Source organism: Simochromis diagramma, unplaced genomic scaffold (assembly GCF_900408965.1).
Source record: "Simochromis diagramma unplaced genomic scaffold, fSimDia1.1 OVJJ01000123.1, whole genome shotgun sequence".
In the NCBI taxonomy this organism is placed as follows: Eukaryota; Metazoa; Chordata; class Actinopteri; order Cichliformes; family Cichlidae; genus Simochromis; species Simochromis diagramma.
The window spans coordinates 1,449,816-1,474,501 of record NW_024386778.1 but is presented as its reverse complement, the minus strand read 5'-3'; the positions used below and the strand labels follow the sequence as shown (position 1 = coordinate 1,474,501).

The following is a 24,686-nucleotide window of genomic DNA, read 5'->3' as shown; positions in this document are numbered from 1 at the left end:
CCGGTTTCTGTTTATTTGTTCTTAATGAAGCCTGCAGTCGCATTAATGGCAGACATCTTTAACAGATCTCCCTCCCACACAGAAGAGAACAATAAACAGCAGGCCACCAGTTTCTGCCAGAGCTCGCACACTCAGTCCACAGCAAAGGGCTCCTTTCTTTTCATGCCTCTGCAGCTTTATGACGTCCGGGCTCACTGCAATCCAGCCCTTCAATTAATACAAAACTTGCTTCGCATTAGCAGCAAAGTCCATCTTTTCCCAACGTAACAGCATGGAGGATATATTAGCAAAAGACATGTGAGGGATCGCTCATGTTTCAGTCCTGCTCTGTAGTGCTCTTGAGTGCTGGAGAACGCACACACCACGCACAGATCGTGTACGGAGCTATTCCAAGGAAGACAAACGTTGCAAATTATGCAAATTATCTTCCAGATTTGCAAATTATACAAATGTAGAACAAATAAAGATGATCCAGACAGCTGACGACCAGTCCAGCGACTTGAGCTGTGCACAGGATTATCCCCATCAATCAACCGTCACCCCTGCAGAGGCTTTATGTGAGTGTCTGGTGGAGTTTTACTGGGTGGAAGTGGGTATTTCCATTATTCTAACCAAGTATTTCTAAATACGATGTTGGTCAGAAGACTCGAGACTTTGGCCTCACGATATTAGTTCCAGAGAAGCTGAAACCCAGCTGCAGTAACCTTAGCTGGGCAAGTGTTGCCCCTGATCTCACAGCTAAAGCCTCCAGAGAATCTCCCGTCTATTAGCTCCTTATCCCTCCCTGCTTCAGCTCTAAAGACTTTAACAGCATTAGCTGCTTTAAGAGCGGTAACATCACACTCAGTGATGCCTCTTTGCGTCTCCAGAGTTTCGAGGCACCTCTCAGCAAGGGGGGGTTCACTGTGCACATGTATGCGTATTGGACATTCCCCAGATGGGTGTTTAGGGCTCTGTGGGCCGACAGTGATGAATGCTCCCCTGCTGGCTCTCCAGGATTCTCCGTCATGTCAGCAGCTCTCTAAAGCCAGAGCTGCGAGGGGTGTCGGGTTGCAACGCTTGGACATCTCGCCCTGTGGAGGGTCTTGGACTGGAGCTGTTTTATTAGTCCTAGACTCCCAGGGGTGGCAGGCGAAGGGGAGTGGGAAACCAAACAGAAATAAAGCTGGTGGCTGGGGGGAGGTTTGGGGTGAGCGGGGCAACTATTCTGGCTGTGAGAGCGTGACATGTGTAATCTTTCAGTGAGAATACCACAGCGTGCTGATATCACCTCACAGTAACACAAACTGCTGCTTTAACAAGCTGTGATTGAGCAAAAGGCCACAAGCAGTGGGAGGTGGGGGAGAGTTGTTAAGCCGCCTCTCTGAACATCTATATTTCATGGCTGTCTCATTTAGTTTATGAATTTTGTATTACAAGACGGGAAGCCAAAGCATGAGATGAGAAGCCAAGTGCGTATATAAATATAAATAGTGTGGCTGCGTGTGTGCGTATGCGCGGGGAGGTCGTGGTGCACGGCGCGTGTGGTTAACCGAGACATAAAACCTCGACTCCTCTTCTGAGAAAGATCGTCTGTGACTGTGATCCTCTGTGAAATGGTAGCAATCTCGGGTAATTGGGCTTCATAAGCCAATGAATGTTCGGAGCTCTTCTGACAGATGCAAAGCCATAGAAGATCAGCTGCCAGACCACAGCCAATAAGCACTTACACATGTTTACAGCATGACAAGCGTACAAGCGGCAAATGGGAGGAGGAAAACACACGAGCGACAGAAAGGAGCAGAGAGGCTCTCTGTCCCGTCTCCTACCTTTGCTAGCATCCGTCGGCACTGCACTGAAACTCTCTTTGTTGACACAATGTGCTCCGTCTCCTCTCTCCTGAGTCATAACGAAGACATTTACTAACAGAGAGCTGCAGCGAAAATATTCTTCCACCCACAGCAGGTCTGATTACAGCTGTTTCTGTAACGCTCTCAACTGCGTCTCGATCTCAGCGCTCAGAACGACAACATGGAAAATCTTTCCGTCTTAGACAAGCTCTCTGGGTCTAAAGTGTTAGGTCACCTTCCCCCTGAAACTGGCCCTCACCCTCTCCACCATCACCATCTTTATGTGCATATGAGGATGCAGCAGTGGGATCAGTGGCGGGACAGTGTCTCATTTCTAGCTCTCCTTTAGAGAGCAAATCTTTATATATCGCCGAGGGTGTGAGGTCAGGCTGAAGGGAACGTAATGGGAGAAGAGCCGGGTCAGGGACTCGATGACGGGCATGCTGGCACAGGTGACCAGCAGAAGGGATGGGTGGAAAGCTGGCCAAAGGGATAGACATCTCCTGCCAGGGGTCTGTGCGGGGCAGCTCTCAGGGGGACACTTGTTGCCGGCGGTTGACAGATCCTCTGCAGGCCTGGCTGTCATGTACTCCGGCTCACTGAGGCTTTGAAATAACAGTAGCGTGTAATGTGTCAGATCCATCCAGTCCGCAGCAATTGGTCAGTGTGCACACACTGTCACACTGGTGTAAATCTACACTGAGAGACGAGGCAGCTGTGGAGCCAACCAGACCGTTTGACCTCAGACATGTCCAGTGTATGCAAGCGAGCTGCTGGGATTTCTCACAGGGCTTCGTATCGCTGTAAGGAAATGTGACGTGGCCATTTTTTGTATGAGTGTCATTCCCCGAGGCGTATCGCATGTCAGTGCTTCGCTTTCTCAGCCAGCCATGAAACGCCTCTGATTCCTTTACCGGTTAAACTTAAGCTGGGTGCATTTTGATTTACACAATACGTTCAAGGCTGGATAAACATCACATTGCTTGCCATTAGCTTTATCACTTCGCTGTTGCGACAGGACTTTTGCAGGAGTGCAGAATATTTGCTAACTTGATATTCGAGCATTTTTTGTTTTTGTCATGTAGCAGGTTGTTAAATGTAAGCCGTCTTTCCCCTCGAGCTGTGCTAAGGCTTTCCCATGGAGAAAAAAACGGGATGACTCTTTGCATTATGGTGTGTGTGTGGTGCATAACCACAAACCACACACACATTGTTTTCAGTCTTGGAGCCGATGGCTTGTTTTTCAGTCAACAGCATGAAATTAGCAGGGAGGACATTTCCTGCAGGTGAGTATACAGATGCTATGAAACTATAGCAGGCCAAGCCATACAGGCTTTGCTATGTGGGACTAAAGCCTGATTTAGATTCCTCTGTGGGGGAATCTTTTCCATTTCATGCACACTTCCCCACAGCTTCAGCATTCTCCCTCCAGGAATTTCCTGCACAGGAGGAATGACGGTAGAGAACAAGCCAATCACAGTAGTTGTGTGCTGTGCTGACGCCATGTGCAGTTACACCCCACGCTGTACGCCATGGGCTTTCAGGGAGGGGTTTGATTTCCAGCACAAACATGAATCCTCAGCAAAGGCCTGCTGTGAAACACACATCGACACACAAACAGATTTATTTGTATCTTTTAAGTTAAATGTGGATGAAACTGTTTTCTATCCAGGAGCTGACATTATTTCAGTCTACAAAACTGGACGGGAATACTGACGTGTGTCAGCACAACTCGAGCATCTCGCAGCACGCCAGCTGGCACCGCGACACGTGTTTCTTGTCAGTCACCGTGGCAGCTTAGAGGAACAATAGACAATCAGAGCGGATAAACTTCAAACACAGACGCGCTTAAATCTCAATTACAGTCACATGCTGATAAAAACCCGGCTCATAAACAGCTTCCTCCCTCTCACACTCACACACATGACATGTCCACTGCCAGCCTGGTTGAGATGCACGGCTAGAGCGCTGGAGCTGCTCAGCGCTGGCCTGTCCTCCATGAAGACCTGTCAGTTTGTCAGCCAAGCATAGTGGACTATACTAAAGCAGCCCCTGGGGAAGGGGTGACTCCTAATTGTGCAGCTGCCTCTCTGAGGTGATGGACAGCTTTGGCTCCCGCTTTCTTATTTTCAAGACTCTGGAGTTGCACTAAGGGGTGCTGACACTCAGCTCATCTGCTGTGTCAAGTGCAGAAAAAGCCCTTTTCCTTCTCTTTTCTTCTCCCTCCCCCCTTCTCTCTGTAGCCAGGAGGTAGAGTATGAGCTGGCTTGCAGCAGTACGCAGAGTGACAGCTCGAGCTGACACGCTGACACCGCCATGATTTCACTGGGGAGAGAAGCATGGAAGGCTGGAAAGAGAAATCTGTCCCCAGAGAGTCATCAGTCTGGGCCTCTTTCACTCTCTTTCAGACGGGGCCAACTGGTTTTACACATGTCCACACTGCGCAGTCAGGCTGTTTGCAAGGACCCAGTAGAGCCCGAGCTGTGCGTTAAAGCTATAGAAGGAAAACTCAGATAGGCAACAGCTTGAACACTTGGATCAAATGTCTAACGTTCTGGTGAAGCATCGATTGCACGCAGCCTCTTTTCTTACATTTTCACTGGCATTACACAAGCAGCTAATGTGTCTGTGCGAGCGCATGTGCGGGTGTGTCAAGTGCCGTCTCATTACCGCCTCGCTCAGGTTTCACTGCAGTCAGTTTAGCGGGGCACCCGGGGCAGAAACGAAGCTGTTAATGGCTGCCCCTTCTCTCCTGTCCTCACGTAGCTGGGGAGTGCAGTGCGGCCTGCTGGCGTGGTGGCAAACGTACAAGTTGCTCAGAAAATAAAAAGGAAGCAGCGCGTTTACGCCGGGCCTGAATTCTCACTTTCTCCTGAATCCTTTTTCTCCAGAAAATCAGTGCAGCAACATCAACAAACTATTCAAAATAATACCGCGAATTAGCCGAGAGCCGCTGGCGAGCTTCGGAGTGATGAGCTATGGCTGTTGGACTGCAGCGCTTGGCGAGGGAGGGTTAGTACAGGGGAGGCTGGTTGGGATTTGAACTGTTTATTTGAACTGTGCCGTCGTCCAAACAGTCAGCTGCCTCTCTACTTTCTCGTCAAGCCCCGGAGCTTAAGCTGGGATTTGCTGTTGGTGGGGAGAGAACAACTTGATATCCCCCTCTGGGCAGCGGCTGCCCTCAGCTTGGGTTACTTTGGGGGAACAATGCAGCCTCTGTCCATGGCCTCCTACTCAGCGAAGACATGGGCTCAGACAGGCTCGCTTGTGTCAGGCGAGGCCAGGGGATTCATACATCACAACACCACACGGCACACTGCCTGAATGCGGGGTTTAGAGAAAAAGCTTCCAAACATGGCGTCCCAGCTTTGCCTCTAAATGGCCCAGCAGAGCCCCCGTCTCAGCACGCTAAGAGCTAAACCAGACACGAAGCCCAACCCGGCGCAGCGGCCCATTTGCTCTTGGCTTAAAAGGCCCCCCTTCTGGGATTTTGGTTTTTGTACAACAGTGTTTACAGTAAAACCTGACACGTGGAATAAGGAGAGGATGCTCGAGCCCTGAAATCAAATAGCTCCCTCCAGAAGCAGCTTAATCTGTAACAGATGGTGACGGTCCAACCGACGTTGATGGGTTTGGGCAGGCTTCTAAGAACAGTGGCCAAAAGCCAGAGAGGACGAACCAAAGAGAGGGTTTCAAAATGGAACAATGTGCAGTTTGTTATGCTTGTTTTATATCAAATGCACATGCCTTAAAATTTCATTTCCAGGATAGCAGCATGATTTTACACACACACACACACACCATCCACCCAGCTTAGAGTGCACCCAACACAAGGGGGAGATGTTGACCTGCCATCACTGTGCAGCACATGAATCTCTGCGGAGACGTAACCAACGCCGATGGCCGACGCCGTTTCTGGCCTGCATCACGTGTCACGATGTGGTTGTGTCCCGGTGCTTTAGATATGGAGCCGGCCACGATAGAAACAATAAAATCCTGGGACTTTGTTCCCTCCTGGTTCCCTGCTTTTTGTTGGTCTGTTTTTGGATGCAATCACACGTTACATCCAAAACCATCCAGACGTTTGTTGAGATGTGTGGCTCATTATTTTGTTAATTCTTATAGTAAAGGTTATTATTCTCTCACTCATCCACTGAAAAACACAAAAGAGCCAGAAATACATCGGAAGACTCAGCTGTGTAGAACAGGACAGCTGCAACACTGATGCGACACATCTTTGCATTTCTAGGCAGGTGAAAGGTTACAGTGTCAGTTCCCATGTAGGTTTTCAGAGGGGTCTGCGGTTACGATGGCGTACGTTTAACACAGAAGCCTGCTGTAAAGTCTCAAGTATATTTTTGTGTCTGCGAGTCCACATAATGTTATTATTAGATGTTAAGTGCGAGGGTTTGTGCAGATGTCGACATGCACCAACTACGCCTGCACCACAGGCGGCCGACAAGAAAAGCAAATTCTAAAGCTTTGTTTATACTCACGGATGGTTGGAGACCCAACAGCCACAGAGTCATCCTGTTATACTTCTTTTGCATCAGCTGTAAGTCCACAGTGCGGCGCGCATGTGTAGTTAGTGCACTGTAATGTAAACTTTCCTTGGTCGAGTCTGCGCGGTCACAAAACAATAGGCAGGCATGCAGAGGTGCGCCTGCACCCTCACGGACCCTCGCGCAGCCGCGGATGCGTAAAGTATAACTGAGGCTTAGCAGAAATGTTTGCTCGGCCGTCCGCATCCCCGTCTGCAACGGATTATTATCAAGGCTTTACAGCACGCCGGCTTTCGTAGTCAGTAGCCTGCATAAGAAATGAAATGTGGGCTGAAACAAATGAAAGGCGTGCAGTGTGTGCAGAGCATAAACACATGCAAAGGGATCTACAGACTGTCACTAACAAACCAGGATCCTGCTCTGTAGTCCTCTCTAATCTGCCCCGGGGCTCATCAGGGCTTTATTTCTGTACTGCATATTTATGTGAATCAGAGCGAGTGTGTGTGTGTGTGTGTGTGAGAAGGGTAAAACCCCTTCTCTTGTGGGAGCAATTAAAGCCTTGCTTCCATCAAACCTGATCAGAGTCTTTGTGCTCGTGCTCTCTCTTAGCCTTTCTGTCTTCACAAGCTGTGTTTACACTTTCACTTCTCCCTCTGTATGTTTTACGAGACTGGATCGGAGAGGAAAGAACTTAAAAACACAAAAACACACCACAGCAGTAAGATGGCACCATAATCTCACTCTAAGCTTCTATATCCTGACTTCCTGCAGTGAGAGCACACAGATTACAGCCGTGGTCACTTATGTGATACAGGAGACACGATTACAGACACTTTTAGTACGGCCGGCCTTTCAAAATGTTCTACGACCCTTTGAGTCGTTATTCACCTCCTACTTTATCAGACTTTCTGTTGTTTTTGCTCTTTTTAAACAGACTAAATCCTCCACGCTGCTCAGAGCAACACCAACACTGCAGGAGTTAATCATTTCACAGTGGACAGTAAAATCTTGTGTTAATCCCATCTCCTTTTTAGAAACGTGGCTGCATATTTCTGGGGGGAAAAAATGCCTCAAGTAATTGAAAAGAACCAAAATCGGTTTGCTCCGGTGTCATCTCGGGGCCGCAGTTACTTCCAAAACACAAAGCAGAGGGCCTGATGGCTGCAGGGTGAAAACCTTGAGAAGGGAGACGGCTGTCAGACACACATGGTAGATCATGATAAAAGGTAGATCATCCCATGCAGCAATCCTTCTTTTATGCATGCACGCATGCGCTTACACACTCATATGCACATTCACCTCTAAGGCACCATGAGGCCTCATTAAGGCAGCCTGCTCTCTCTCTCCCTCTTTGGCAATGTCACCTCTGCCACAGGGACCAAAGACTGACACAGGCATAATTGGCCTGAACACACCAACAGCACGCTGGGAATGGCTGCGTCTTGATAAGTGGGATGTGTGTGCACGTGTGGGGGGGTTTGACCCTGTTAATGCCGCACAGTTGGCAGGAGAGTGGCTCGTGTCACAACGGATCAGTGGATGCTGGTGACGGTGATGGGGGAGGACCTCTCCTGGGAACGGGACACTGGTGCCCTCCTATTCGCTTCTGCTACTTCCAGTGTCTCAATGACACAGAAAAAAACGACTTCAACTACACAACAAATTTTAAAAAATTGCAGCTACATGTTAAAATGACATATATAGACGATTCACATAAAGAATCTGCAACCTCATAGGAGGCAGACACAGAGCTTCTGTATGGTCTTCAAACCCACAGTCATGAATAAACTGAGCATGCTCACAAAATTCCTTCCACCTTACGGCAACAAATGCCAAAATGTTACCTTAGACACCTGAGACAAACAAACATGTACAGTAGGAGCCACTCACCATTCAGCTTCTAACCCGCCACATATCTCAGTGTGGCGGACGTGGCGGGGGAGGGCGGCAGGAAAACTAAAGCCTTTCACTTTGATCTCTGGAGTTCAGCCCATTTAAATGTTTGTGTTTGAGATGTAGACCTTTAATTTTGGCCTGATGGGTTCCAGGCTCTCTGGGTTTAGCGTGGCATGTCGGATATGGGAGTGTTTACACAGTCTCCCTCCAGCTCTCCCGGTGCTGAAATAAGTGCATTAAGATGGATGGATTTACTTAGTCTCTAACCTCAGGGACTCGGGGAACAAACTCTGAATGACCTCTTTGTGTTGCAGGAGGGCACCGAAGGAGACTGGCCCACACTGCTGACTGTGTTTCTTCAGTGTCAACAGACCCACTTACAGCACGTCCTTAAAACCGATCCTCAGTCAACAAACTTGTACCGATGGTGCTACAGCCGTGGTCCCCGCCAGCTACAGCCAAAAAATCCACAATAAGACCCGATTGCATAGGGTGACTGCGACAGGCAGACTTGTCATCCTTCAAGCAGTTAATGCCAAACAAATACTTCCAATAAAAACTGTGCGTACACTTATATTAGAAGAGGAAGCAAGGCAGAACTAAGACTCGTTTCAACCAAACTATAACGTCTGGAAAAGCTTTTCTTCATAGCTGCAATCAGGACTAATGAGCTGTGATCGATACAAACATTTACATGGGATTTGAAAATATGTCCAGCTGGAAATGACTACATTTTTCATTTTTCCATGGGGACTTTGGGCAATTGTTTGCATCTGCAAGGCACTAAATCAACCAGTGCTTCCTTTGATTTGTTAACCTTTGTTTGGCCGTGTCAGTAGATGAGGCATGGCTGAAGTGGCTGCTTTCATGGCCACACTGTAAGATGCAGCCTGGGTGATTGTAGCTGTACTCACTGGGGGGAGGGAGCTTCCCTCTGTGCAGCACAGGATATTGAGCTTCCTTTTTAGCCCTTCCAGCTGTGCATTAAATGCTCCTGGCTGGGTGATGGGTTACCAACAGGAGCAGAGATCACAGGTGAAACGCCTTCAGTCCGTTTCACTTGTGCATCCCTCAGAGTTAAATCTTTCAGGGCGCCATATTATTTCTCCAAACAGGCATGCTTATTAAATATCAAAAGAGAGCTCTGATTTGAATTACAGTTGTGTCTGAGCCAAAGCAGGAACAATGCTTTAGTCTAGAGGGATCGGGCAGCAACCTCTCGGTGACCTCGCGCCCCCCGGCAGAGAAAGAGCTCATCCTCGACTGCGGCCGTTTCTCAGAATGCACAAAAGGCCAGCGGTGGTCAGGTCATCTTTCCACCGCGCATCAGGTCAAGTTCCAGAGGCAGCCCTGCTTTCTGGACACCAAAACCCACACAGACGGCAGAGGTCAGCGTGAGGGCAGCGCAGGCAGCCCGGGGCAGTAAACCAACACTGGCGCTGCAAAAGGCCAACCTTCTCTTTCCAGTCGAGTGAATGAGTTAGGGAGCTGCCTGGGTGATTTGTGGCGTGATTGTTGCTCTCTATATCACTTGAGATTACAGCAGGTGGTGGCCCACAGCCTAGAAGTACACACAGCTATATCACCAGTCCTCCTCTCAGGAAACGCCGAGAGAATGAGGCAGGGAGAAAAACAAGCCCTCGGCTGCCTCCCACACAGCAGTAATATGCTCACAGGCAATTCTGCTGCCAGCAGAGCTCTCTATGACAATCCAGGGAGCTCTTCAGCTCTGATATCTGCCACAAAAGTTCACCTCCGCTTCTCTCTTTCCACTATTTTTTTAAACAATGCCATCAGCGCTGCAAATTACACCTTCCACATCGCACATTATTCTCTCCCCCGGTGACAGACGTACTCAAGCCTGACACACTTCACTAGCGCCGCTCTTCACAGTGGCGTCAGCCCCGGGTCTCGCTGTAGCACCGCTTCATTTTCACATTAACTCCAGTAAAGCGTGGTGAAATCAGCGTTGTGCTGAGGGGGGGAAACTGAGAATCACTCCACTGTGCACTTCAATTCACCCCCGCACTGAACTTGGTCTCACATCGCAGACGCAGCTGCAGGAGATATCTCACGAGGGACGAGCTTCTCCAATATATCTACCAGATGAAATTTTTGGGAAAAAAAGGAAAAGAAAAAGGGGAGAGCTGCTCTGCTGCACCCTTAACTGAAAGGCCACGATGAAGTCATTGCTGACACTAACGGTATTTTAAAGGAGACACAGGTGAGAGCCAAATACATTTCTTTATTACTGCGCGTTTAATATCAGATTTTTTTACACTTCCAACAGGAAACGCAGATTCTGTTCTCAGTAGATTTGAACAATTCACCCACGAGAACATTCTCAGGCCACCTGATTAAAATGGGACTGCAGACCTTTTTAAATGTCATCCAGCACTGCTTTAATCTGGCTGCCGGCTGCACTCGGCAAACAAGGCAGTGCGAGCTCAGGCTGGGCTCTCCGATGACAAACTTAGCCGCGTTTCTCTGACAGGCTGTCGATTGACGGTATCATAAAAGATGGGAATGTAACCAAGTGACAAGATATCATTGCCCTGGGAGACAGCTTTAATCATGTGATAGATCTGTCTGCAGACCTTTGTGGTGACACGCTGTGCTGCTTTGTCATCATCAGTATGTGTTCAAGCCAGCACTTCAATCCACTCCCTGGACAGCAGTCAGAGGTTTAATAAAACTCTGCTTTCCACCCACGGCACCTTGGAAGCAGCTTAGACTTTACAAAAGTTGTTTATTTCACTGGCGGCCGCTGCTTTCTCGCTGCGGCCAATCCTCCTGCAGAGCACACCAATCAGGTTAACGGACACCTGCAGGTGCACTGACGACCGTGGTAATTAGAGACAACGGTTAATGAAATCCATTCATGAGCAGAAGTGCGCCCAGGACGAGGAGAACCGCAGAGAGTGACGTACAGCTGACGCCGACAGCCTCGAGGTGAAGCCGCACGAAGAGGGAAGAAAATAAATCAACGTCTGAAAACACAAAAGACGCATTTTCATCAGCTGGATTTTCTTTTCAAAATGCAGCGTATGCCTCAGGCTTTAGAGGGAACACAGAAAATACACTGTAATTATCGAGTAGGTGAGAAGGCTGTTAGATTAAAAGATGAGGGACCAGCACTGAGCCTTCAAAGAGACCCGAGCTCGCCCTGGGCTGATTTCCAGTCTTGCGGCAGTAGAAGGAAAACACACACACACACACACACACACAAACACCAGCCAAAAGTCAGTCATTACCAAAGCTGCACATCAGCAGCAGAATTACAATGGCCTTTTTTTCACTTTGTTATTTGAAGGATTATTAGCTTTATTCCAATGAGTCACAAGATTATTAACAACCTCAAAACGAACATTCGGTGCATAAACTGCAGAGAAACGCTGTAACAACACTGTGTCACAGAAACACTGTAACAACACTGTAACAACACTGTGTCACAGAAACGCTGTAACAACACTGTGTCACAGAAACGCTGTAACAACACTGTAACAACACTGTAACAACACTGTGCCACAGAAACGCTGTAACAACACTGTGTCACAGAAATGCTGTAACAACACTGTGTCACAGAAATGCTGTAACAACACTGTAACAACACTGTAACAACACTGTGCCACAGAAACGCTGTAACAACACTGTGTCACAGAAACGCTGTAACAACACTGTAACAACACTGTGTCACAGAAACGCTGTAACAACACTGTAACAACACTGTGTCACAGAAACGCTGTAACAACACTGTAACAACACTGTAACAACACTGTGTCACAGAAACGCTGTAACAACACTGTAACAACACTGTGTCACAGAAACACTGTAACAACACTGTAACAACACTGTGTCACAGAAACACTGTAACAACACTGCAACAACACTGTGTCACAGAAACACTGTAACAACACTGTGTCACAGAAACACTGTAACAACACTGTAACAACACTGTGTCACAGAAACGCTGTAACAACACTGTGTCACAGAAACAGCAAGCTAGTAGAAAATCAGCATAAAGGGATTTTTTTCACTTCGTGATCTGCTGTGGAGTTTAAAATCTACAATATGTTTGATATGTTCACGTATTGAATATTCGAGTAGAATAAACATGTTATGAACCATTTCTTCACTGAAGAGCTTCGTGACAAATAAGGCCTTGCTTTGCTTTATGATGAACTCGTCGGCCTTTAGGGGTTACGCCCGACTTTGTCCAAAAGTGCAAAAAGAAATATGATGTATGAAGAAAGCGCACCAACTGTCAAACAAATGGAGACTTTTTGCACCTGCCTTTGAGCAAATATTGACACTCATCATCCCACAAACGAGTACTCTCTCGCTCTCTCACACACACACACACACACACACACTATTTTTGCTGGAGCTGTTGCCTGTCCAGAGGTTTGCTGCATTAGCGTGCTGGTAATCCCCTCCAACAAAAACCCACCCGACTCTTTTAATCTCAACACTACCCTCAATAAAAATACCAGTGGTCTCCGCTCTCTCTGCACCTGGATTCTTTTACTCGTCTTTTGCAATTGTGTCAGGCATTAGCATATGGCAGGACTGGATGACAGGGGACTGAGGTGGTAAAAGAGAAGAAAAGAGGGCATATTTAAATGGAAATAGGGGCCAAGAGAGTGGGCTATCATGGAGCAGAGAGAAAGCAGATTTTGTGTACTGTTTCCCCAGTCAGATCCTTTCATGGTAGGGGAGAGAGGGTGGCCCTCTGTTGATTTAGGCTGCACAAAGGAGGCCTTAATCCTTTCAAGGGAACCAAATCAGTCCGCAGAGAAGCTTCTTGTCAAGCACGGCCATTGAACACTCCAATGGATGCCACAAATCAAGACCGGGAGGGAATCAAAGGCCAGAATATGGGAAGTGTGTATGGAGGTCTGGAACAAGAATTAAGGGTGGGGGGTTGGGGCTACAAGGACCTATACCAACTATCTCACCCATTTCTACCAAAGCCCCGAAGGGGTCATAACCTTGGTCTCTTAGCCTCCCTCTCGCCCCGCGTGGTAACTCCCCTCCATTACAGAGGAATGTCCTTTCATGGGGGCACCTCCATTATCCCTGAGCCAGAGAAAATGGGGCTGCTTTTAACAGCAAATTAGTGACTTGATAGTGAGGTCACATGTGGTGTTGGCACACTGAGGCCATAAACAGATGCCTTTCCAGCATTATTGCATCCTCCTCCTGCTCTGGCTTCAGCAAGGGTCCCGGTGCATTTCAGCACATTTGAAACAAAGGCTCACCAAAACGCTCACACAGCCTCACAGCGTCACACACCGACGCAGAGAAATATTTTCACATTAGACGATAACTGTTTGACTCTTCGTGTACGGCGACGTTACATACAGATGCACCCTGGGTAAACTGCTATTGTTTGAAATGCTCACAAATAGGAAATATGTGAAATATGAAGAGAACACCGCACGGAGACAAAGTACACAAATGTCAACGTGGCGATATCTGCAGAAACTGCAATGGTGACAACACATCATAGGGACAGAAATGCATACCTTTAACTGCAGCTGTGCTGAAAAATTTCTCGGAGCTGGCATCGGAGACCTGGAAAAAAAGAGATGAAAACATCACATTCAGCATAGAGTTAAAATTCCCCAGGATGACACTGGAACAAAGTGACTTTGGTTCTTTTCTCCTCCACCAAACTTTGCAGACTAACTCCTTTATGACATTTTTAGAGATGATGTACAGCAATGCCTGTGCTCACCGAGAGAACAAAACACACATGACACTCACAGCAGTCACTAAAACATAAAGCAAACTCTGGTCTTAAATTAGCAGAAGTTTTTTTTTTTTTTAAATATACAATTCTGGAAATGTGTTGCTGGGCTGTGTGCTCCAGTTTTACTGGCACGCATGCAGTCATTGTCAGGGCACGTGTGTACATGCCGCTTTCCCCAAATCCCGTCCATAATTATCAGGACAGCCTGAGTATCGTGATCAAAACCAACACTGGGCATCAGACTGAAACAAAACAAGTGGGACTTCTTATTCTGGCCACTTGATGGCACTGTTGCTCCGTGCCAATTTGTTTTTAAAGCCTCACGATTCCTCCAAGCGTCTCGGGCAGCAGCGCTCCGACACCATCAGCGTGCTAGAATAACATGTGCGGTGATGGGATTTAATCCTGAATTAGACAACAAAAGCCACGCGTAGTTTTTAAAACAGGTCACGCTTAAACTATATTTCAGACACTGATTTTGACACATTTCACATCACCACAAAATGCCACAAAACGCACGCAGTGAAGACAGGAAAGAAACGGAACAACACCCGTTGAGCCCCATGTGAAGACGGACTGACAGCTTTCTCTGAATAAAACCAATTTCTAATAACTGGCTTTGTGGACTCACTCGCTTTGGTTTAATGCTAAAAATGTGAATTCCGGAAGATTACATTTTAAGAGCAGTGCTTTGTTTTCTTCTTGACATATTCAAAATCTGCGGCCAGTGACAGCTTAGTTATGCGCACTTGTGTCTTTTATTTTCACCTTAAGCACGGCAATAAATTCAAAATAATAGGAAATGGTGCTCGTGAGAAAGACATTTTTTATTATTAAAATCATACACTTGTGTTTTTCACTAATGCAGCACGGACAGGATGTAAACAATGAAAGCTGCAGGATAAATGGCAACACACAGACCGTTTTCTTTGCACGCTTTAAAAAAAAGTCTTCCTCACGTTATTTTGCACATTACCACACACAATGACAAACACGTCGTGGATTAAGAAGCGGCTCCGAGCCAGCGCGCATACCTTCGATGTGGCAAGGGTAGCAAGGAGTCAGGATATTACTTTTCTCGGTCTGGTAAATATGGCCTCGTCTCACATTCTGCTTTTCAAATAGTATAATCCATACAAGAGGCAGCGAAGTCTACTCCGTTTAAACTGAAGACAGCCATGCGAAAAGAGAAGAAGCCTTTCCAAGAAAAAAAAATCCAAAGCCGTTCACAAAGCTACTGCGCCTTTTGGACAAAGAGAACCATGTGTCTCGCCACGGAGAGCTTTTGCATCAGCAATGAGACGAGAAGGGAGAAAAAATCCTTTGATCCACCTTCCTTTCCTGCTCGGGACTCAGTGTGTGTGCGTGTGTGATTTTTTCACGTATATTCTCCTGTCGGAAATATCCGTGAGAGGTAACAAACACGATCCTGGAGGGTTTGTGAGTCGGTGCGCAGAACGGGGCTGCGTCCGATGGAGCAAACCAATCCAACAAAGCGCACGGCCACTTTTCTCCGTGGAGACAGAAACGCAGGGAAATCACACGAGCAGTGAGCAAAAATTCACTAGGTATAGACCCACTGTCGCGCTGGGTGCTCTGACAGATTCCGATCGTGGGCACGCTACAGCCTCTCCCCGTCCGCTCCTAAGCACCAGACAAACTCCCATTCATCCAGCAACTGCCTGCTTGTGTGCTGCTGCCTTAACGGTCGGGTCCTCCCACTTCCTGATTTCCAGGCGGTCTTGGATTCAACCACAGTAGTCCTCCTTCACAAGATAAACACACTTGTGTATTTTTGGGGGCTTCCGAAAAGCTTGAACCTTGATTGCAGAAGTGCACATCGGCGCATTTACCTTTTGCGTAAATGGCGCGCAAAAGCTTAGACGGCAGCGCACCACAGAAAGATAAGGAGGTAGAGAGAGAGAGAGAGAGAGAGAGAGAGGGAGAGAGAGAGGGAACAAGAGGGAAGAAGAGAAAGGCGAGAGGGAGGGGAGAGCCAGGGCAGAAAGATAGTCTGTCACTCTGTACAGAGCAAGATGATGTCAGCCGCTAATGAATTCCCCAGTAGGGTGCTGCTACCGGGAGGGGAGGAAAAACAAAACGCTCCTTTATGAGCAGCAAGCACCTCCTCGAAGCCCACAGGCGCTGTCTTCCTGTTGAATCAACTCCCACTCCACTGGCCTGAAGGGAGGTCAACTGGTAATATAAAAAGCACTTTGGGTCATTCAGCCTCCAATTTGAGTGCTGAGCTCTCCGTGGTCCACCCCGACCAGAAAGCCAACTAGCTTCCAGTCCTGAAACCACAGGAAGAAGCCGTGCCCACTGACTGTATGAGGCTCCTAGGCTATGTGAGGTTATTTGTTTGGCTGTCCAGGATAACAGAACATTGCACCTTCTAGTTGTTTCCATGTCTTGGTATGACAGCATGTGTATTCTGAAAGCATCATATTGATTTAGAGGAACACTATTCTGCAGGGTTCCCACTTCTGATCTGAGAAGCGATGGCGCTCATCCTTTTTTGCCAAAATCACACCAAATGAATCCGGACGGAAAGAAAATCCTCTTAATAGTGCGAGCGTTGCATCCTATGGCTTGTCTAATGAGCACTAACCCACTGGCTGGGAGGTCAGTGGATGTACAATAGAGCCACATTGCACAAGCTTTTGCTGCCAGCTCAGCCCAAGCAACCACAGAGCAGAAAACAGACTTAGCTCATAGCTGAGATGCTAATCCGTCCCTCGGTAACGGAGAGACGGAGGATCTGTTGGCTGGCTGGGATAGGCCATACAAACATCAAGTCATGGGAAATGGGATATACAGTGGCCTGAGATTTACAACGGCAAAACAAATCCTCACTTTGAGCTAACACAACAGCATTCCTCCAAACTGGAGTCAGATTCCCAGTCTGATTAAGCAGAACATTTCACATTTAGCAGAAGAGAAAGAAGTAAACACACACTTTGTGGGGATGTTTCTGGAAACGGAACAAAGAATGTGAAGTACCATCAGGCAATGGGAGGGAGGTGACTGGGAAAAGTCCAGCCACTTGGTTCAGCTACAGAGGACAAATGCTCGGTCACAGAGGGCCTGGGAGAAAGACCAGACCATGTGTTCATCAAGTTAGAGGCTGCTGTTAAGCATCCTTGTGTATGCATTGTGCGCTGAACAGCTTTAACTAATGAAATAATAAACGTCTTGATTGCTGCTGCTCATAGGCTGGGAAAACATCTTTGATCGCTACGGTGAAATGATGTCGCTATACGCCGCACACCCACGAGCTCTGTGTGGTTACATGTAATCAGATCACATGGATTCTTATGCTTAAAGCGGTGATTGTGAGGAAACATCAAGAGCGTTTTGTGGTTTGGCTTCGTGATATGTATTTATGTGACTGCCACTGACAGAAAATGGCTACCAGTCCTTTTCACAGGCCTGTGCGATGCAGCAGCAGCAGCTACGAACAAGCTGTTGTTCTCCATTCGAAATGGTCATTATCAGATGTGAGAGCGACCGCAAGTCTGTGATTACAGCCCCACTGCCAAACAATCGCCCGGATCTCACATTATTTTTAATTCAAATGAAATGGACAGAGACAAACACACATTCAAATGAGAACTCTGCACAATTTCACATGAAAAAAAAATCTTCTGTGCAAGAGAATGAAGCACCGAGATCAAACACAATGTCTGGATGAATGCTATGTATCTCAGTAATTGCTGTCTGGGCATGCAAGTTCTATCTATAGAGCATCAGCTTCAGCACTGACATTTTGTCATCTTTTATTCTGTTTTTTGGACGCTGATTCTCCACTTCAAAGAAGCCATGAACATGTTTGTCTCCCCCGCAAGCGTGGTTTAATTTTACAGGAACTCTCCTAGATTACAATCACAAGGGACTGGTTTGCCTTTATGAGCCTTCCTGCCATTACGCCAAACTACCCTCATTTAAAATATTACTGATAAGTGTAAGATGAGTGCTGCCAATGTAATATGTTAAAAGCTCTATGTTAAAAGCATTTGCCTGTTGGCTCCAAACTCTGTTGTTGCTTTGCAGTGCTCGTGCATTCAACCTGACACTGAACAGAGTCATCATCGTCATCATCAGAGGTGAACAGCATTCAGGTAGGTGGGTATTTCAGAAGCAGTTTCACCACACACTGAAACCTCTGTCAGAATGCTGGAACCCTTTGGTGTAACTGTGTGTGTGCAGTCACGTGAAACTGAACGTTTTATGCATTGCTGTGTAAAACTAAATACACACACGCTGCCTCCAAACGGATTTCAGAGGGTAAACTGAAGCCAGGTGCTGACACTGTATAAGCACAAGTTTTGGAAGCTTGCTAGTCTGGAACACGGAGGAACGACATTAGCAATGATCTTAAGGAAGCACCTGGTATAGCCCGACTCGAGCCCATCAGTCAACACTGACAGAGATTACTCACCAGCACAAAACATTCAAGACTCCTCTGTGCACCAAAGTGTGGTTGCACCTTAAGAAATAAATGTATAAACGAATGCCTGCAACCAGTTGTCCTAACATTCCTCCACAAACATGTGAGAAACTGATAAAGTCATCCAGGTGGTCCTAAAAGCCACTGGATCAGGTGGAAGCTCGCACTCTCTGAACAGAATACCAGAATGGGAGTGACCACCAGGTACAACCGAGTGTCTGTGGTGAGCCTGCACTGCATTAGTGTTTGGGAGAAGTTCCTCGTTAAATAAGAACAAAGTCTAACTTCTAGACCAAATTAGAAACAAATAAAATCCCAGAGGTTTTGCAAATACTGTGTAATCTGAATTTTAATGTAAGAATTACTGATGACATTTTCTGTTCTTCCTACAGGGAGGCTGATTTTGGCATTCTGGTGTATGCTGATTGGTTAGTCAAACATTTATTATATACTTGTTGCCGTATAGTCCGGCTGTCTGAGATCATCAGTGTGGGCGTTTCTAGAAATGTTCTGCTGAACAGCCGACGGCGCACGATGATATTATTATTTACATAAAAGGATGTACTGAAAAAAGTAACTCCTCACGACGGCTCCGTGAATAAGTTTCACTGCAAACAAGAAAGGTTAATAACAAGCAGGGTGAAACCCGCTGTCACACAGGATGTTTAGATCTCGCCTCACTCAAGTGATGAACAACAACATTTAAGACGAGATTTATTCTGCAGCTGTGTACTTAAGAATGCACGACGTAATATTTACATTCTAAATATACTTGCTTTATTCCAACAGCTTATAAAATAAAAGGAGTAAATAGTAGGCCGACCCTGAGCCAAGCAGGGAGCGGTGGGGCGGTGTTGCCCCCGCTTTTTTAAAATTTCGCCTCATAGATACGAGTAACGCATCATCAACAACACTACTCATTTCTCAAAGAAAAATTTGTGAAGGTTAAACAACTGAAACTTTACACAAAGAAACACAACCACTGCTCACACCCCAGTGGCTCAAACACCAGGCCTCAGGAGGGAGCTCTGCAATAACAAAGCCAGCCCAGCCTACTTCCTGCCTTTTACACGCACCGCTGAGGTGGAAGAACAGCGTAATATTCCCGTCTGGAACATGGTGCGTTAAGGGGCTCGTGTTAGCGCTGATGCTGTACTCAGCAAGTTTAATATTGATACTTTTTTATATTAGCATGCTAATATTTGCTAATTAGGAAAGGGGAAAAAATACAGGTAATTGGAAACTCATTAGCCCGCAGGTATTTGTTCATGAACCAAAGTATCGGGAAATTAAAATGTTAGTTTGTTGCCACTGGTGGATGAAAAGATATTATATTCCATCCTGAGGGGAACATCATTGCAAGCCGTCCAACAATATTTCAGGGGACTGACTGGCGAACAATGTGGAGCTAAAAATAAGTAATAATTCCACCTTAAAGAAAAGGTTGGAACCATAGTCGTTACTCAACCACCACTTGATTGGCAGGTGACTGAGTTTCTGGAGCTATTGGACTTATCGAAATAATACCTGATTAAAACCTGTTCAGTGTTACAAGGATTACTTTTAAATAAATCCCTGCCTTCAGAGGAAAGGGTGGGATTAGATCACACCCTCCTTGTTGCTTAAGTTCAGAAACATGGAAATGTAGCGCACCTCTAAGAGCTGTGAAATATTTCTAATTGCACAAACCCACACACTTACACATGCCAGCACTGCTTCTCACAGACTTTGGAGGGTGGAGAGAGGGCGGTTCATTTTTTCAATATACAAAATGTTATTGTTTTATATATTTATTTATTTTAATTTTTTTACAGTCATTACATCCGACCTTATCTCCCCGAGCCTGCACTGGTTTGTCATTGACAACCGGCTCTAATCTCTCCCCCCTCCTGACAAGCAGCACTGACAGGCCCTTTCTTTCCAATTCCTCAGACACACAGCCAGACATAAATTAATCTGTCACTCATTGCTAATATTAATGTGGGGATGGCACAGGGCTGCAAGCACACAAAAGACAAACGCATCCAACATTAAAAACCACTACACAGAATGGGACACCACAGCACTGCCGGAGTGGCAAAAGCCTTTGGAAAAGCTGACAGTCTTATCTGCTGAAATGCATCAATCAAAAAAAAAAACAGAGAGATTTGAGAACTTTTGAGCTCACATCTTCATTTCCATGGAATTGCTTTTCAGTGTTAAACTTGTAACTAAAAATGCTAAAAACGAATCTCCACTTTGCATCTCTGTCCCGCCCTGTTCAAACAGCATGGCATGCTGGGAACATTAAGGCAGACTGGTCGACACAGGAATGAAAGCAGCTATCTGATTCAATGACGAAACCCCTAAAAGCAGACGCTCTGTGTTATAATAAAGATTCCAGAGCCGAGAGATACGACTCTCACATCATGCCGGCCAGTTAAGCAGCAGAAAAGTATTTCTTCCGGTTGTTAAAAGCCTGCAGAGACCATGTTATCTGCTTATCTGTATCTGCTTATCTCCCCATGGTCTCTGAAAGCAGGCCGGGGCCGTAGGAGTTCAAAATAAATGGCCTGATCAATGGCAGACATTATCTGGATCTGGTAGGCAATAATCAGATCCAGTTGACATCGCAGCCGCAGAAAGAACCGGCCTGTCAGCGGGAACAAGCCTACTGTGCTCGCTATCGGTCTAATGTCGCCGCTGTGGGACTCGCTTTGGAAAACAATGCAGACAAGAAAATTGGTTTAACCTTTCCTGCCTCCAATGCTTTGGTTACATCCAGATTGCAGCCCCCCCCCAGTACTCTGCCCAGTCAGAAGAAAAATGGGAGACCTTTTTGGCTAAATTACAGACGTCGCTGTGGAATGTGGTCTGTGGGCAGCAAAGCCGGTGATAATTTCAGAGCGATCACTCCCGTCCCTTCTAGCAGAAAGGAGCATATGTGCAGCCCACACCAAACATCCACAGCATCATACATATTTGGCATATTTTGCAATGAACATTTTCATGTAATGTCAGGATAATTACTAAATCTGCACGTGTATTTTTGGCGCTGACGCTTAATGTTCATATGGAGATTTAATGGACTAAGAAAATGATGGCTGGGGAAATCGGAATTTTAATGCACCGAATTCTGAGAAATTATTGGTTTGTGCTGTTTGCTTTCATCTCGACATCATGTTAGGCCTTCAGTACATCTCTGAAGTATTACTTTTCGCCTGAAACGACGGCATAAACAAGATTTAGTGCTGCTTGACATACAAATTCATTAATTATTGTACTCGTAACTTCACCGAGCTGTGATGTCACGTCAGCTCAATGACAAAAACCTCAAAACAATAAATAAATAAATATAATAGAGCTTGTGTTGCATTCTTTAATTTGACCCCAATTCTTTCTGTGAAGCTTTGCCGTGGAGCCGTATCCCAGACAGAAACATTCATAACAGATAACCCTCTGCATGACAAAGCCCTAGCTTTCATTTTCTCCCTAATCTGCATGTCTTTATATTTGCAGGGACCCAGCAGACATCTACAACTTAAGAAGTCTGCTGTATGAACCCCCCACAAGGCCTCAACTTAATGCTAACTGAGAGCAGCCGCGCTCGCAGGAATAATATTTCCCCTTTTTGTTTCTTTCTTCTCAGCGGCGATATGAGAGCGAGGAGACGAGGGGAGGCAGGGAGATAAAGGACAGGGAACTAGAGAGGAAAACAAAACAGGAGCAGATGAGGGGAGACAGACAAGACGGGGGGGGGGGGAAAGCCAACCGGGGAGGTAGTGGAGCTGGGGGGGAACAGCCTGCTGTGTCTTTTAAGAAGGAATAGCTACAGGAAGCACTGAGGAAGTCACCACTAAGGCGCTGTATTAAAACCTGTCTGACCCTCTGCAGACCCCCTCGGCTCACATAGCACGGTCAGAGGGATTAGGTCTTCTGAAACGCTCCGTCAAGACCATTCTGTCAGGCGCCGATGGAGACAAGCCCCACCCACTCCCCCTGCTTGCAACCGCATGCTCCACTCAAGCAGCCTCTCCAGGGGCCTCTCTATGCTCAACGGCACCAGAGTGGGGGCCTGATGATAGGCTCTCTAGAGGGATACGAGATGGACCGTGGACATCAAAAGCCAGCAGCGTGATAGACAGCAGGGAGGTCTCTGCCCATCCTCAACCTTTCTTCTTTTTCTTTTTGTTGTTGTCCCCCTCTCTCTCCATCGACGCCCCCTGGCCATTGAAGGGATTCTAATTGCATTTTGCAGGGCCCGGAATAAATGAGGTCGTTGTTCTGCCCATAGTAGATCCCCTGCTGGGAGGATGAATGATGGGATGGAGAGAAATTGGAAGTTAGGCCCTTTTGAGACAAAAAAATGAAAAGTAAACAAGGTGCTTCGCAGGTCACCGAGGAGGGACAATTCTGGGTGCCGCCACATTGAGAAGGCAGCTAGAAAGCCTTGCTTTTAGGCTCCCTGTCAGTCGGCGGCAGACGGGTTATCAAATCGCACATCTTTAACTCTCACTGTGATCAGGGCCTCATGCTTGTAGACTGTGTGAGTGAGCATGTGACCTGCAGAGGATCGTCCGCCTCCTTTCCCCTGGTGGTGTCCCAAAAGTGTAAAAAGGAGATGATGGTTTGTGACCTACATGTGAAACTGGTGGTGGGCCAGAGACTGGGGCCACAACTGGGCCGCAGGGGGTCTGTCTGTTGACAAAAAGGCGAGGCCTCTTCCGCTTTGAAGCCCTGTATATTTAAATATTTCATGACCCCCTCATCTCCAGACCCTTTTATCAGATTTGTGCTCTGGCTCGTGGCTGCCTTTCATTAGCGGCACAGAGAGGGAAGTTAGTGTGGATCTAATGCACCCGTCAGCGAGGCAGATCTGAGAGAGCCTCTCCCGTACCCGGGCCCTTTTGGCACTCTCCATATCTGGAAGACGATCTTGTTAAATGCTAGTAACAATTACACCAATTACAGATAAGCCTAACTGTGTCAAAGCCACAACATGATGTTTACAATGATTAGCATGCAGTGTTATCATCAGGGATGGTAATCAAGGCTAGTGCCTGGTACTTCACATGATCACAGGGCTCTTTATCCGTCACTGTTGATAAAAGGCCACCGGCTGGAGACGGAGCCGAGCGGAGCTGTCGTGTTCGGCGCTAACTCGTGCGCCGACTATCTAGCTTCAGTTAACGCACGGCGGGTTTGACGGGAGACTTCACAAGAAGTCTTATTAACTGCACAATGACATCAAATAAGAGAAGATCGTTATTGTCAAAGACACTTTTAGGATCTCAGCAAAGCAGTCGCGGCTCTGCTCCCGCAGTGAAAAGTTCAGATAATCGAAATTACACAAACGTGAATGATGCGACTTTATTGCAGCGAGGCGGAGCGTGGCATGTGCCAGTAGATTTCCACGAGGGCGCGTGCTGGCTCGGTGCAGAGCACCAGTCTAGAAATGCATCTCTGAGACTGGTGACCATGACATAAGGCCCTGCTTGTGCGCTTGTAATAGAGATGCCTTTGAGAGCGGCCCGCGTCTGCCTGCGGGACACATTCCACGCTTTCCTCCACAAACTCAGCGCCGCCGTCAGGCTCTGGGTCCTAAATGTGCACATTGTGAGGCTGCCTCGCTGGCTGCCTGACAGCAGAACATTCACCATGGGGTTATTTGAGTGGACCCAGCCTCTCAGGGCACAGACAGAGCGTGCTCTCTCTAACGTGTGTGATACTTTGTAAATGGCTGTCTTATTTAAGCGTGTCAAAAGATCCACCTTAAAATTTGCTTTTGACACTGCAGTCGCATCAGCGGAGATCATAAAGCGTGTGCGATCACGTGACACAGATGGCCACAGTCATGTGTCGGTGGGGGCCAATCATCAGTGGCCATCTCAGACGGGCTTACCATGCAGCGTGTTTACCAACACCAAGCTTCAACAAGATGATCTGGGACAGCTTGCTGTCTGTCTCACTCGCTCTTGCTGACACTCGCACACAAACACGCCTGTAAGAGGATTTCCAGCAGCAACAGGCTTATCCAGAGAGAAAGCTAAAGCGCCACACACATCTTGACCCAACCTCACATGGTCGGATGCACAGGTAAACAAACACAAGACTCCCCGATGGAAACTGTGGTTTGTGGGTCTTTGCTGCAATGACACAGGGCTAAACAGTTTGTTACACAATAAAGTTTGAATGCAGATGACGGCTGAATGAACAATATGACAGCCCACAGTTTGGGGTCGATACATGTTGGGCTTCGTGCTAATAGATACATT

The 24,686-nt window shown here is 47.0% G+C and overlaps 2 protein-coding genes across 13 annotated transcripts in view; one reads left to right on the top strand and one right to left on the bottom strand.

Moving 5' to 3' along the window:
* Positions 1 to 24,686, top strand: part of LOC120720571 — a 914,567-nt gene that overhangs the window by 141,663 nt on the left and 748,218 nt on the right. The gene's annotated exons all lie outside the window — the stretch shown is intronic.
* auts2a (activator of transcription and developmental regulator AUTS2 a) overlaps positions 1 to 24,686 on the bottom strand; it is a 327,329-nt gene that overhangs the window by 24,738 nt on the left and 277,905 nt on the right. For 11 of the 12 annotated variants that reach the window (XM_040013088.1, XM_040013079.1, XM_040013071.1 and 8 more), the window contains one exon: positions 13,756 to 13,804. In XM_040013088.1, the coding sequence (XP_039869022.1) occupies positions 13,756 to 13,804 (49 nt within the window). Of the gene's footprint in view, positions 1 to 1,808; positions 6,836 to 13,755; positions 13,805 to 24,686 lie in introns of those variants that run through there. The other variant, XM_040013101.1, reaches the window with a different exon arrangement.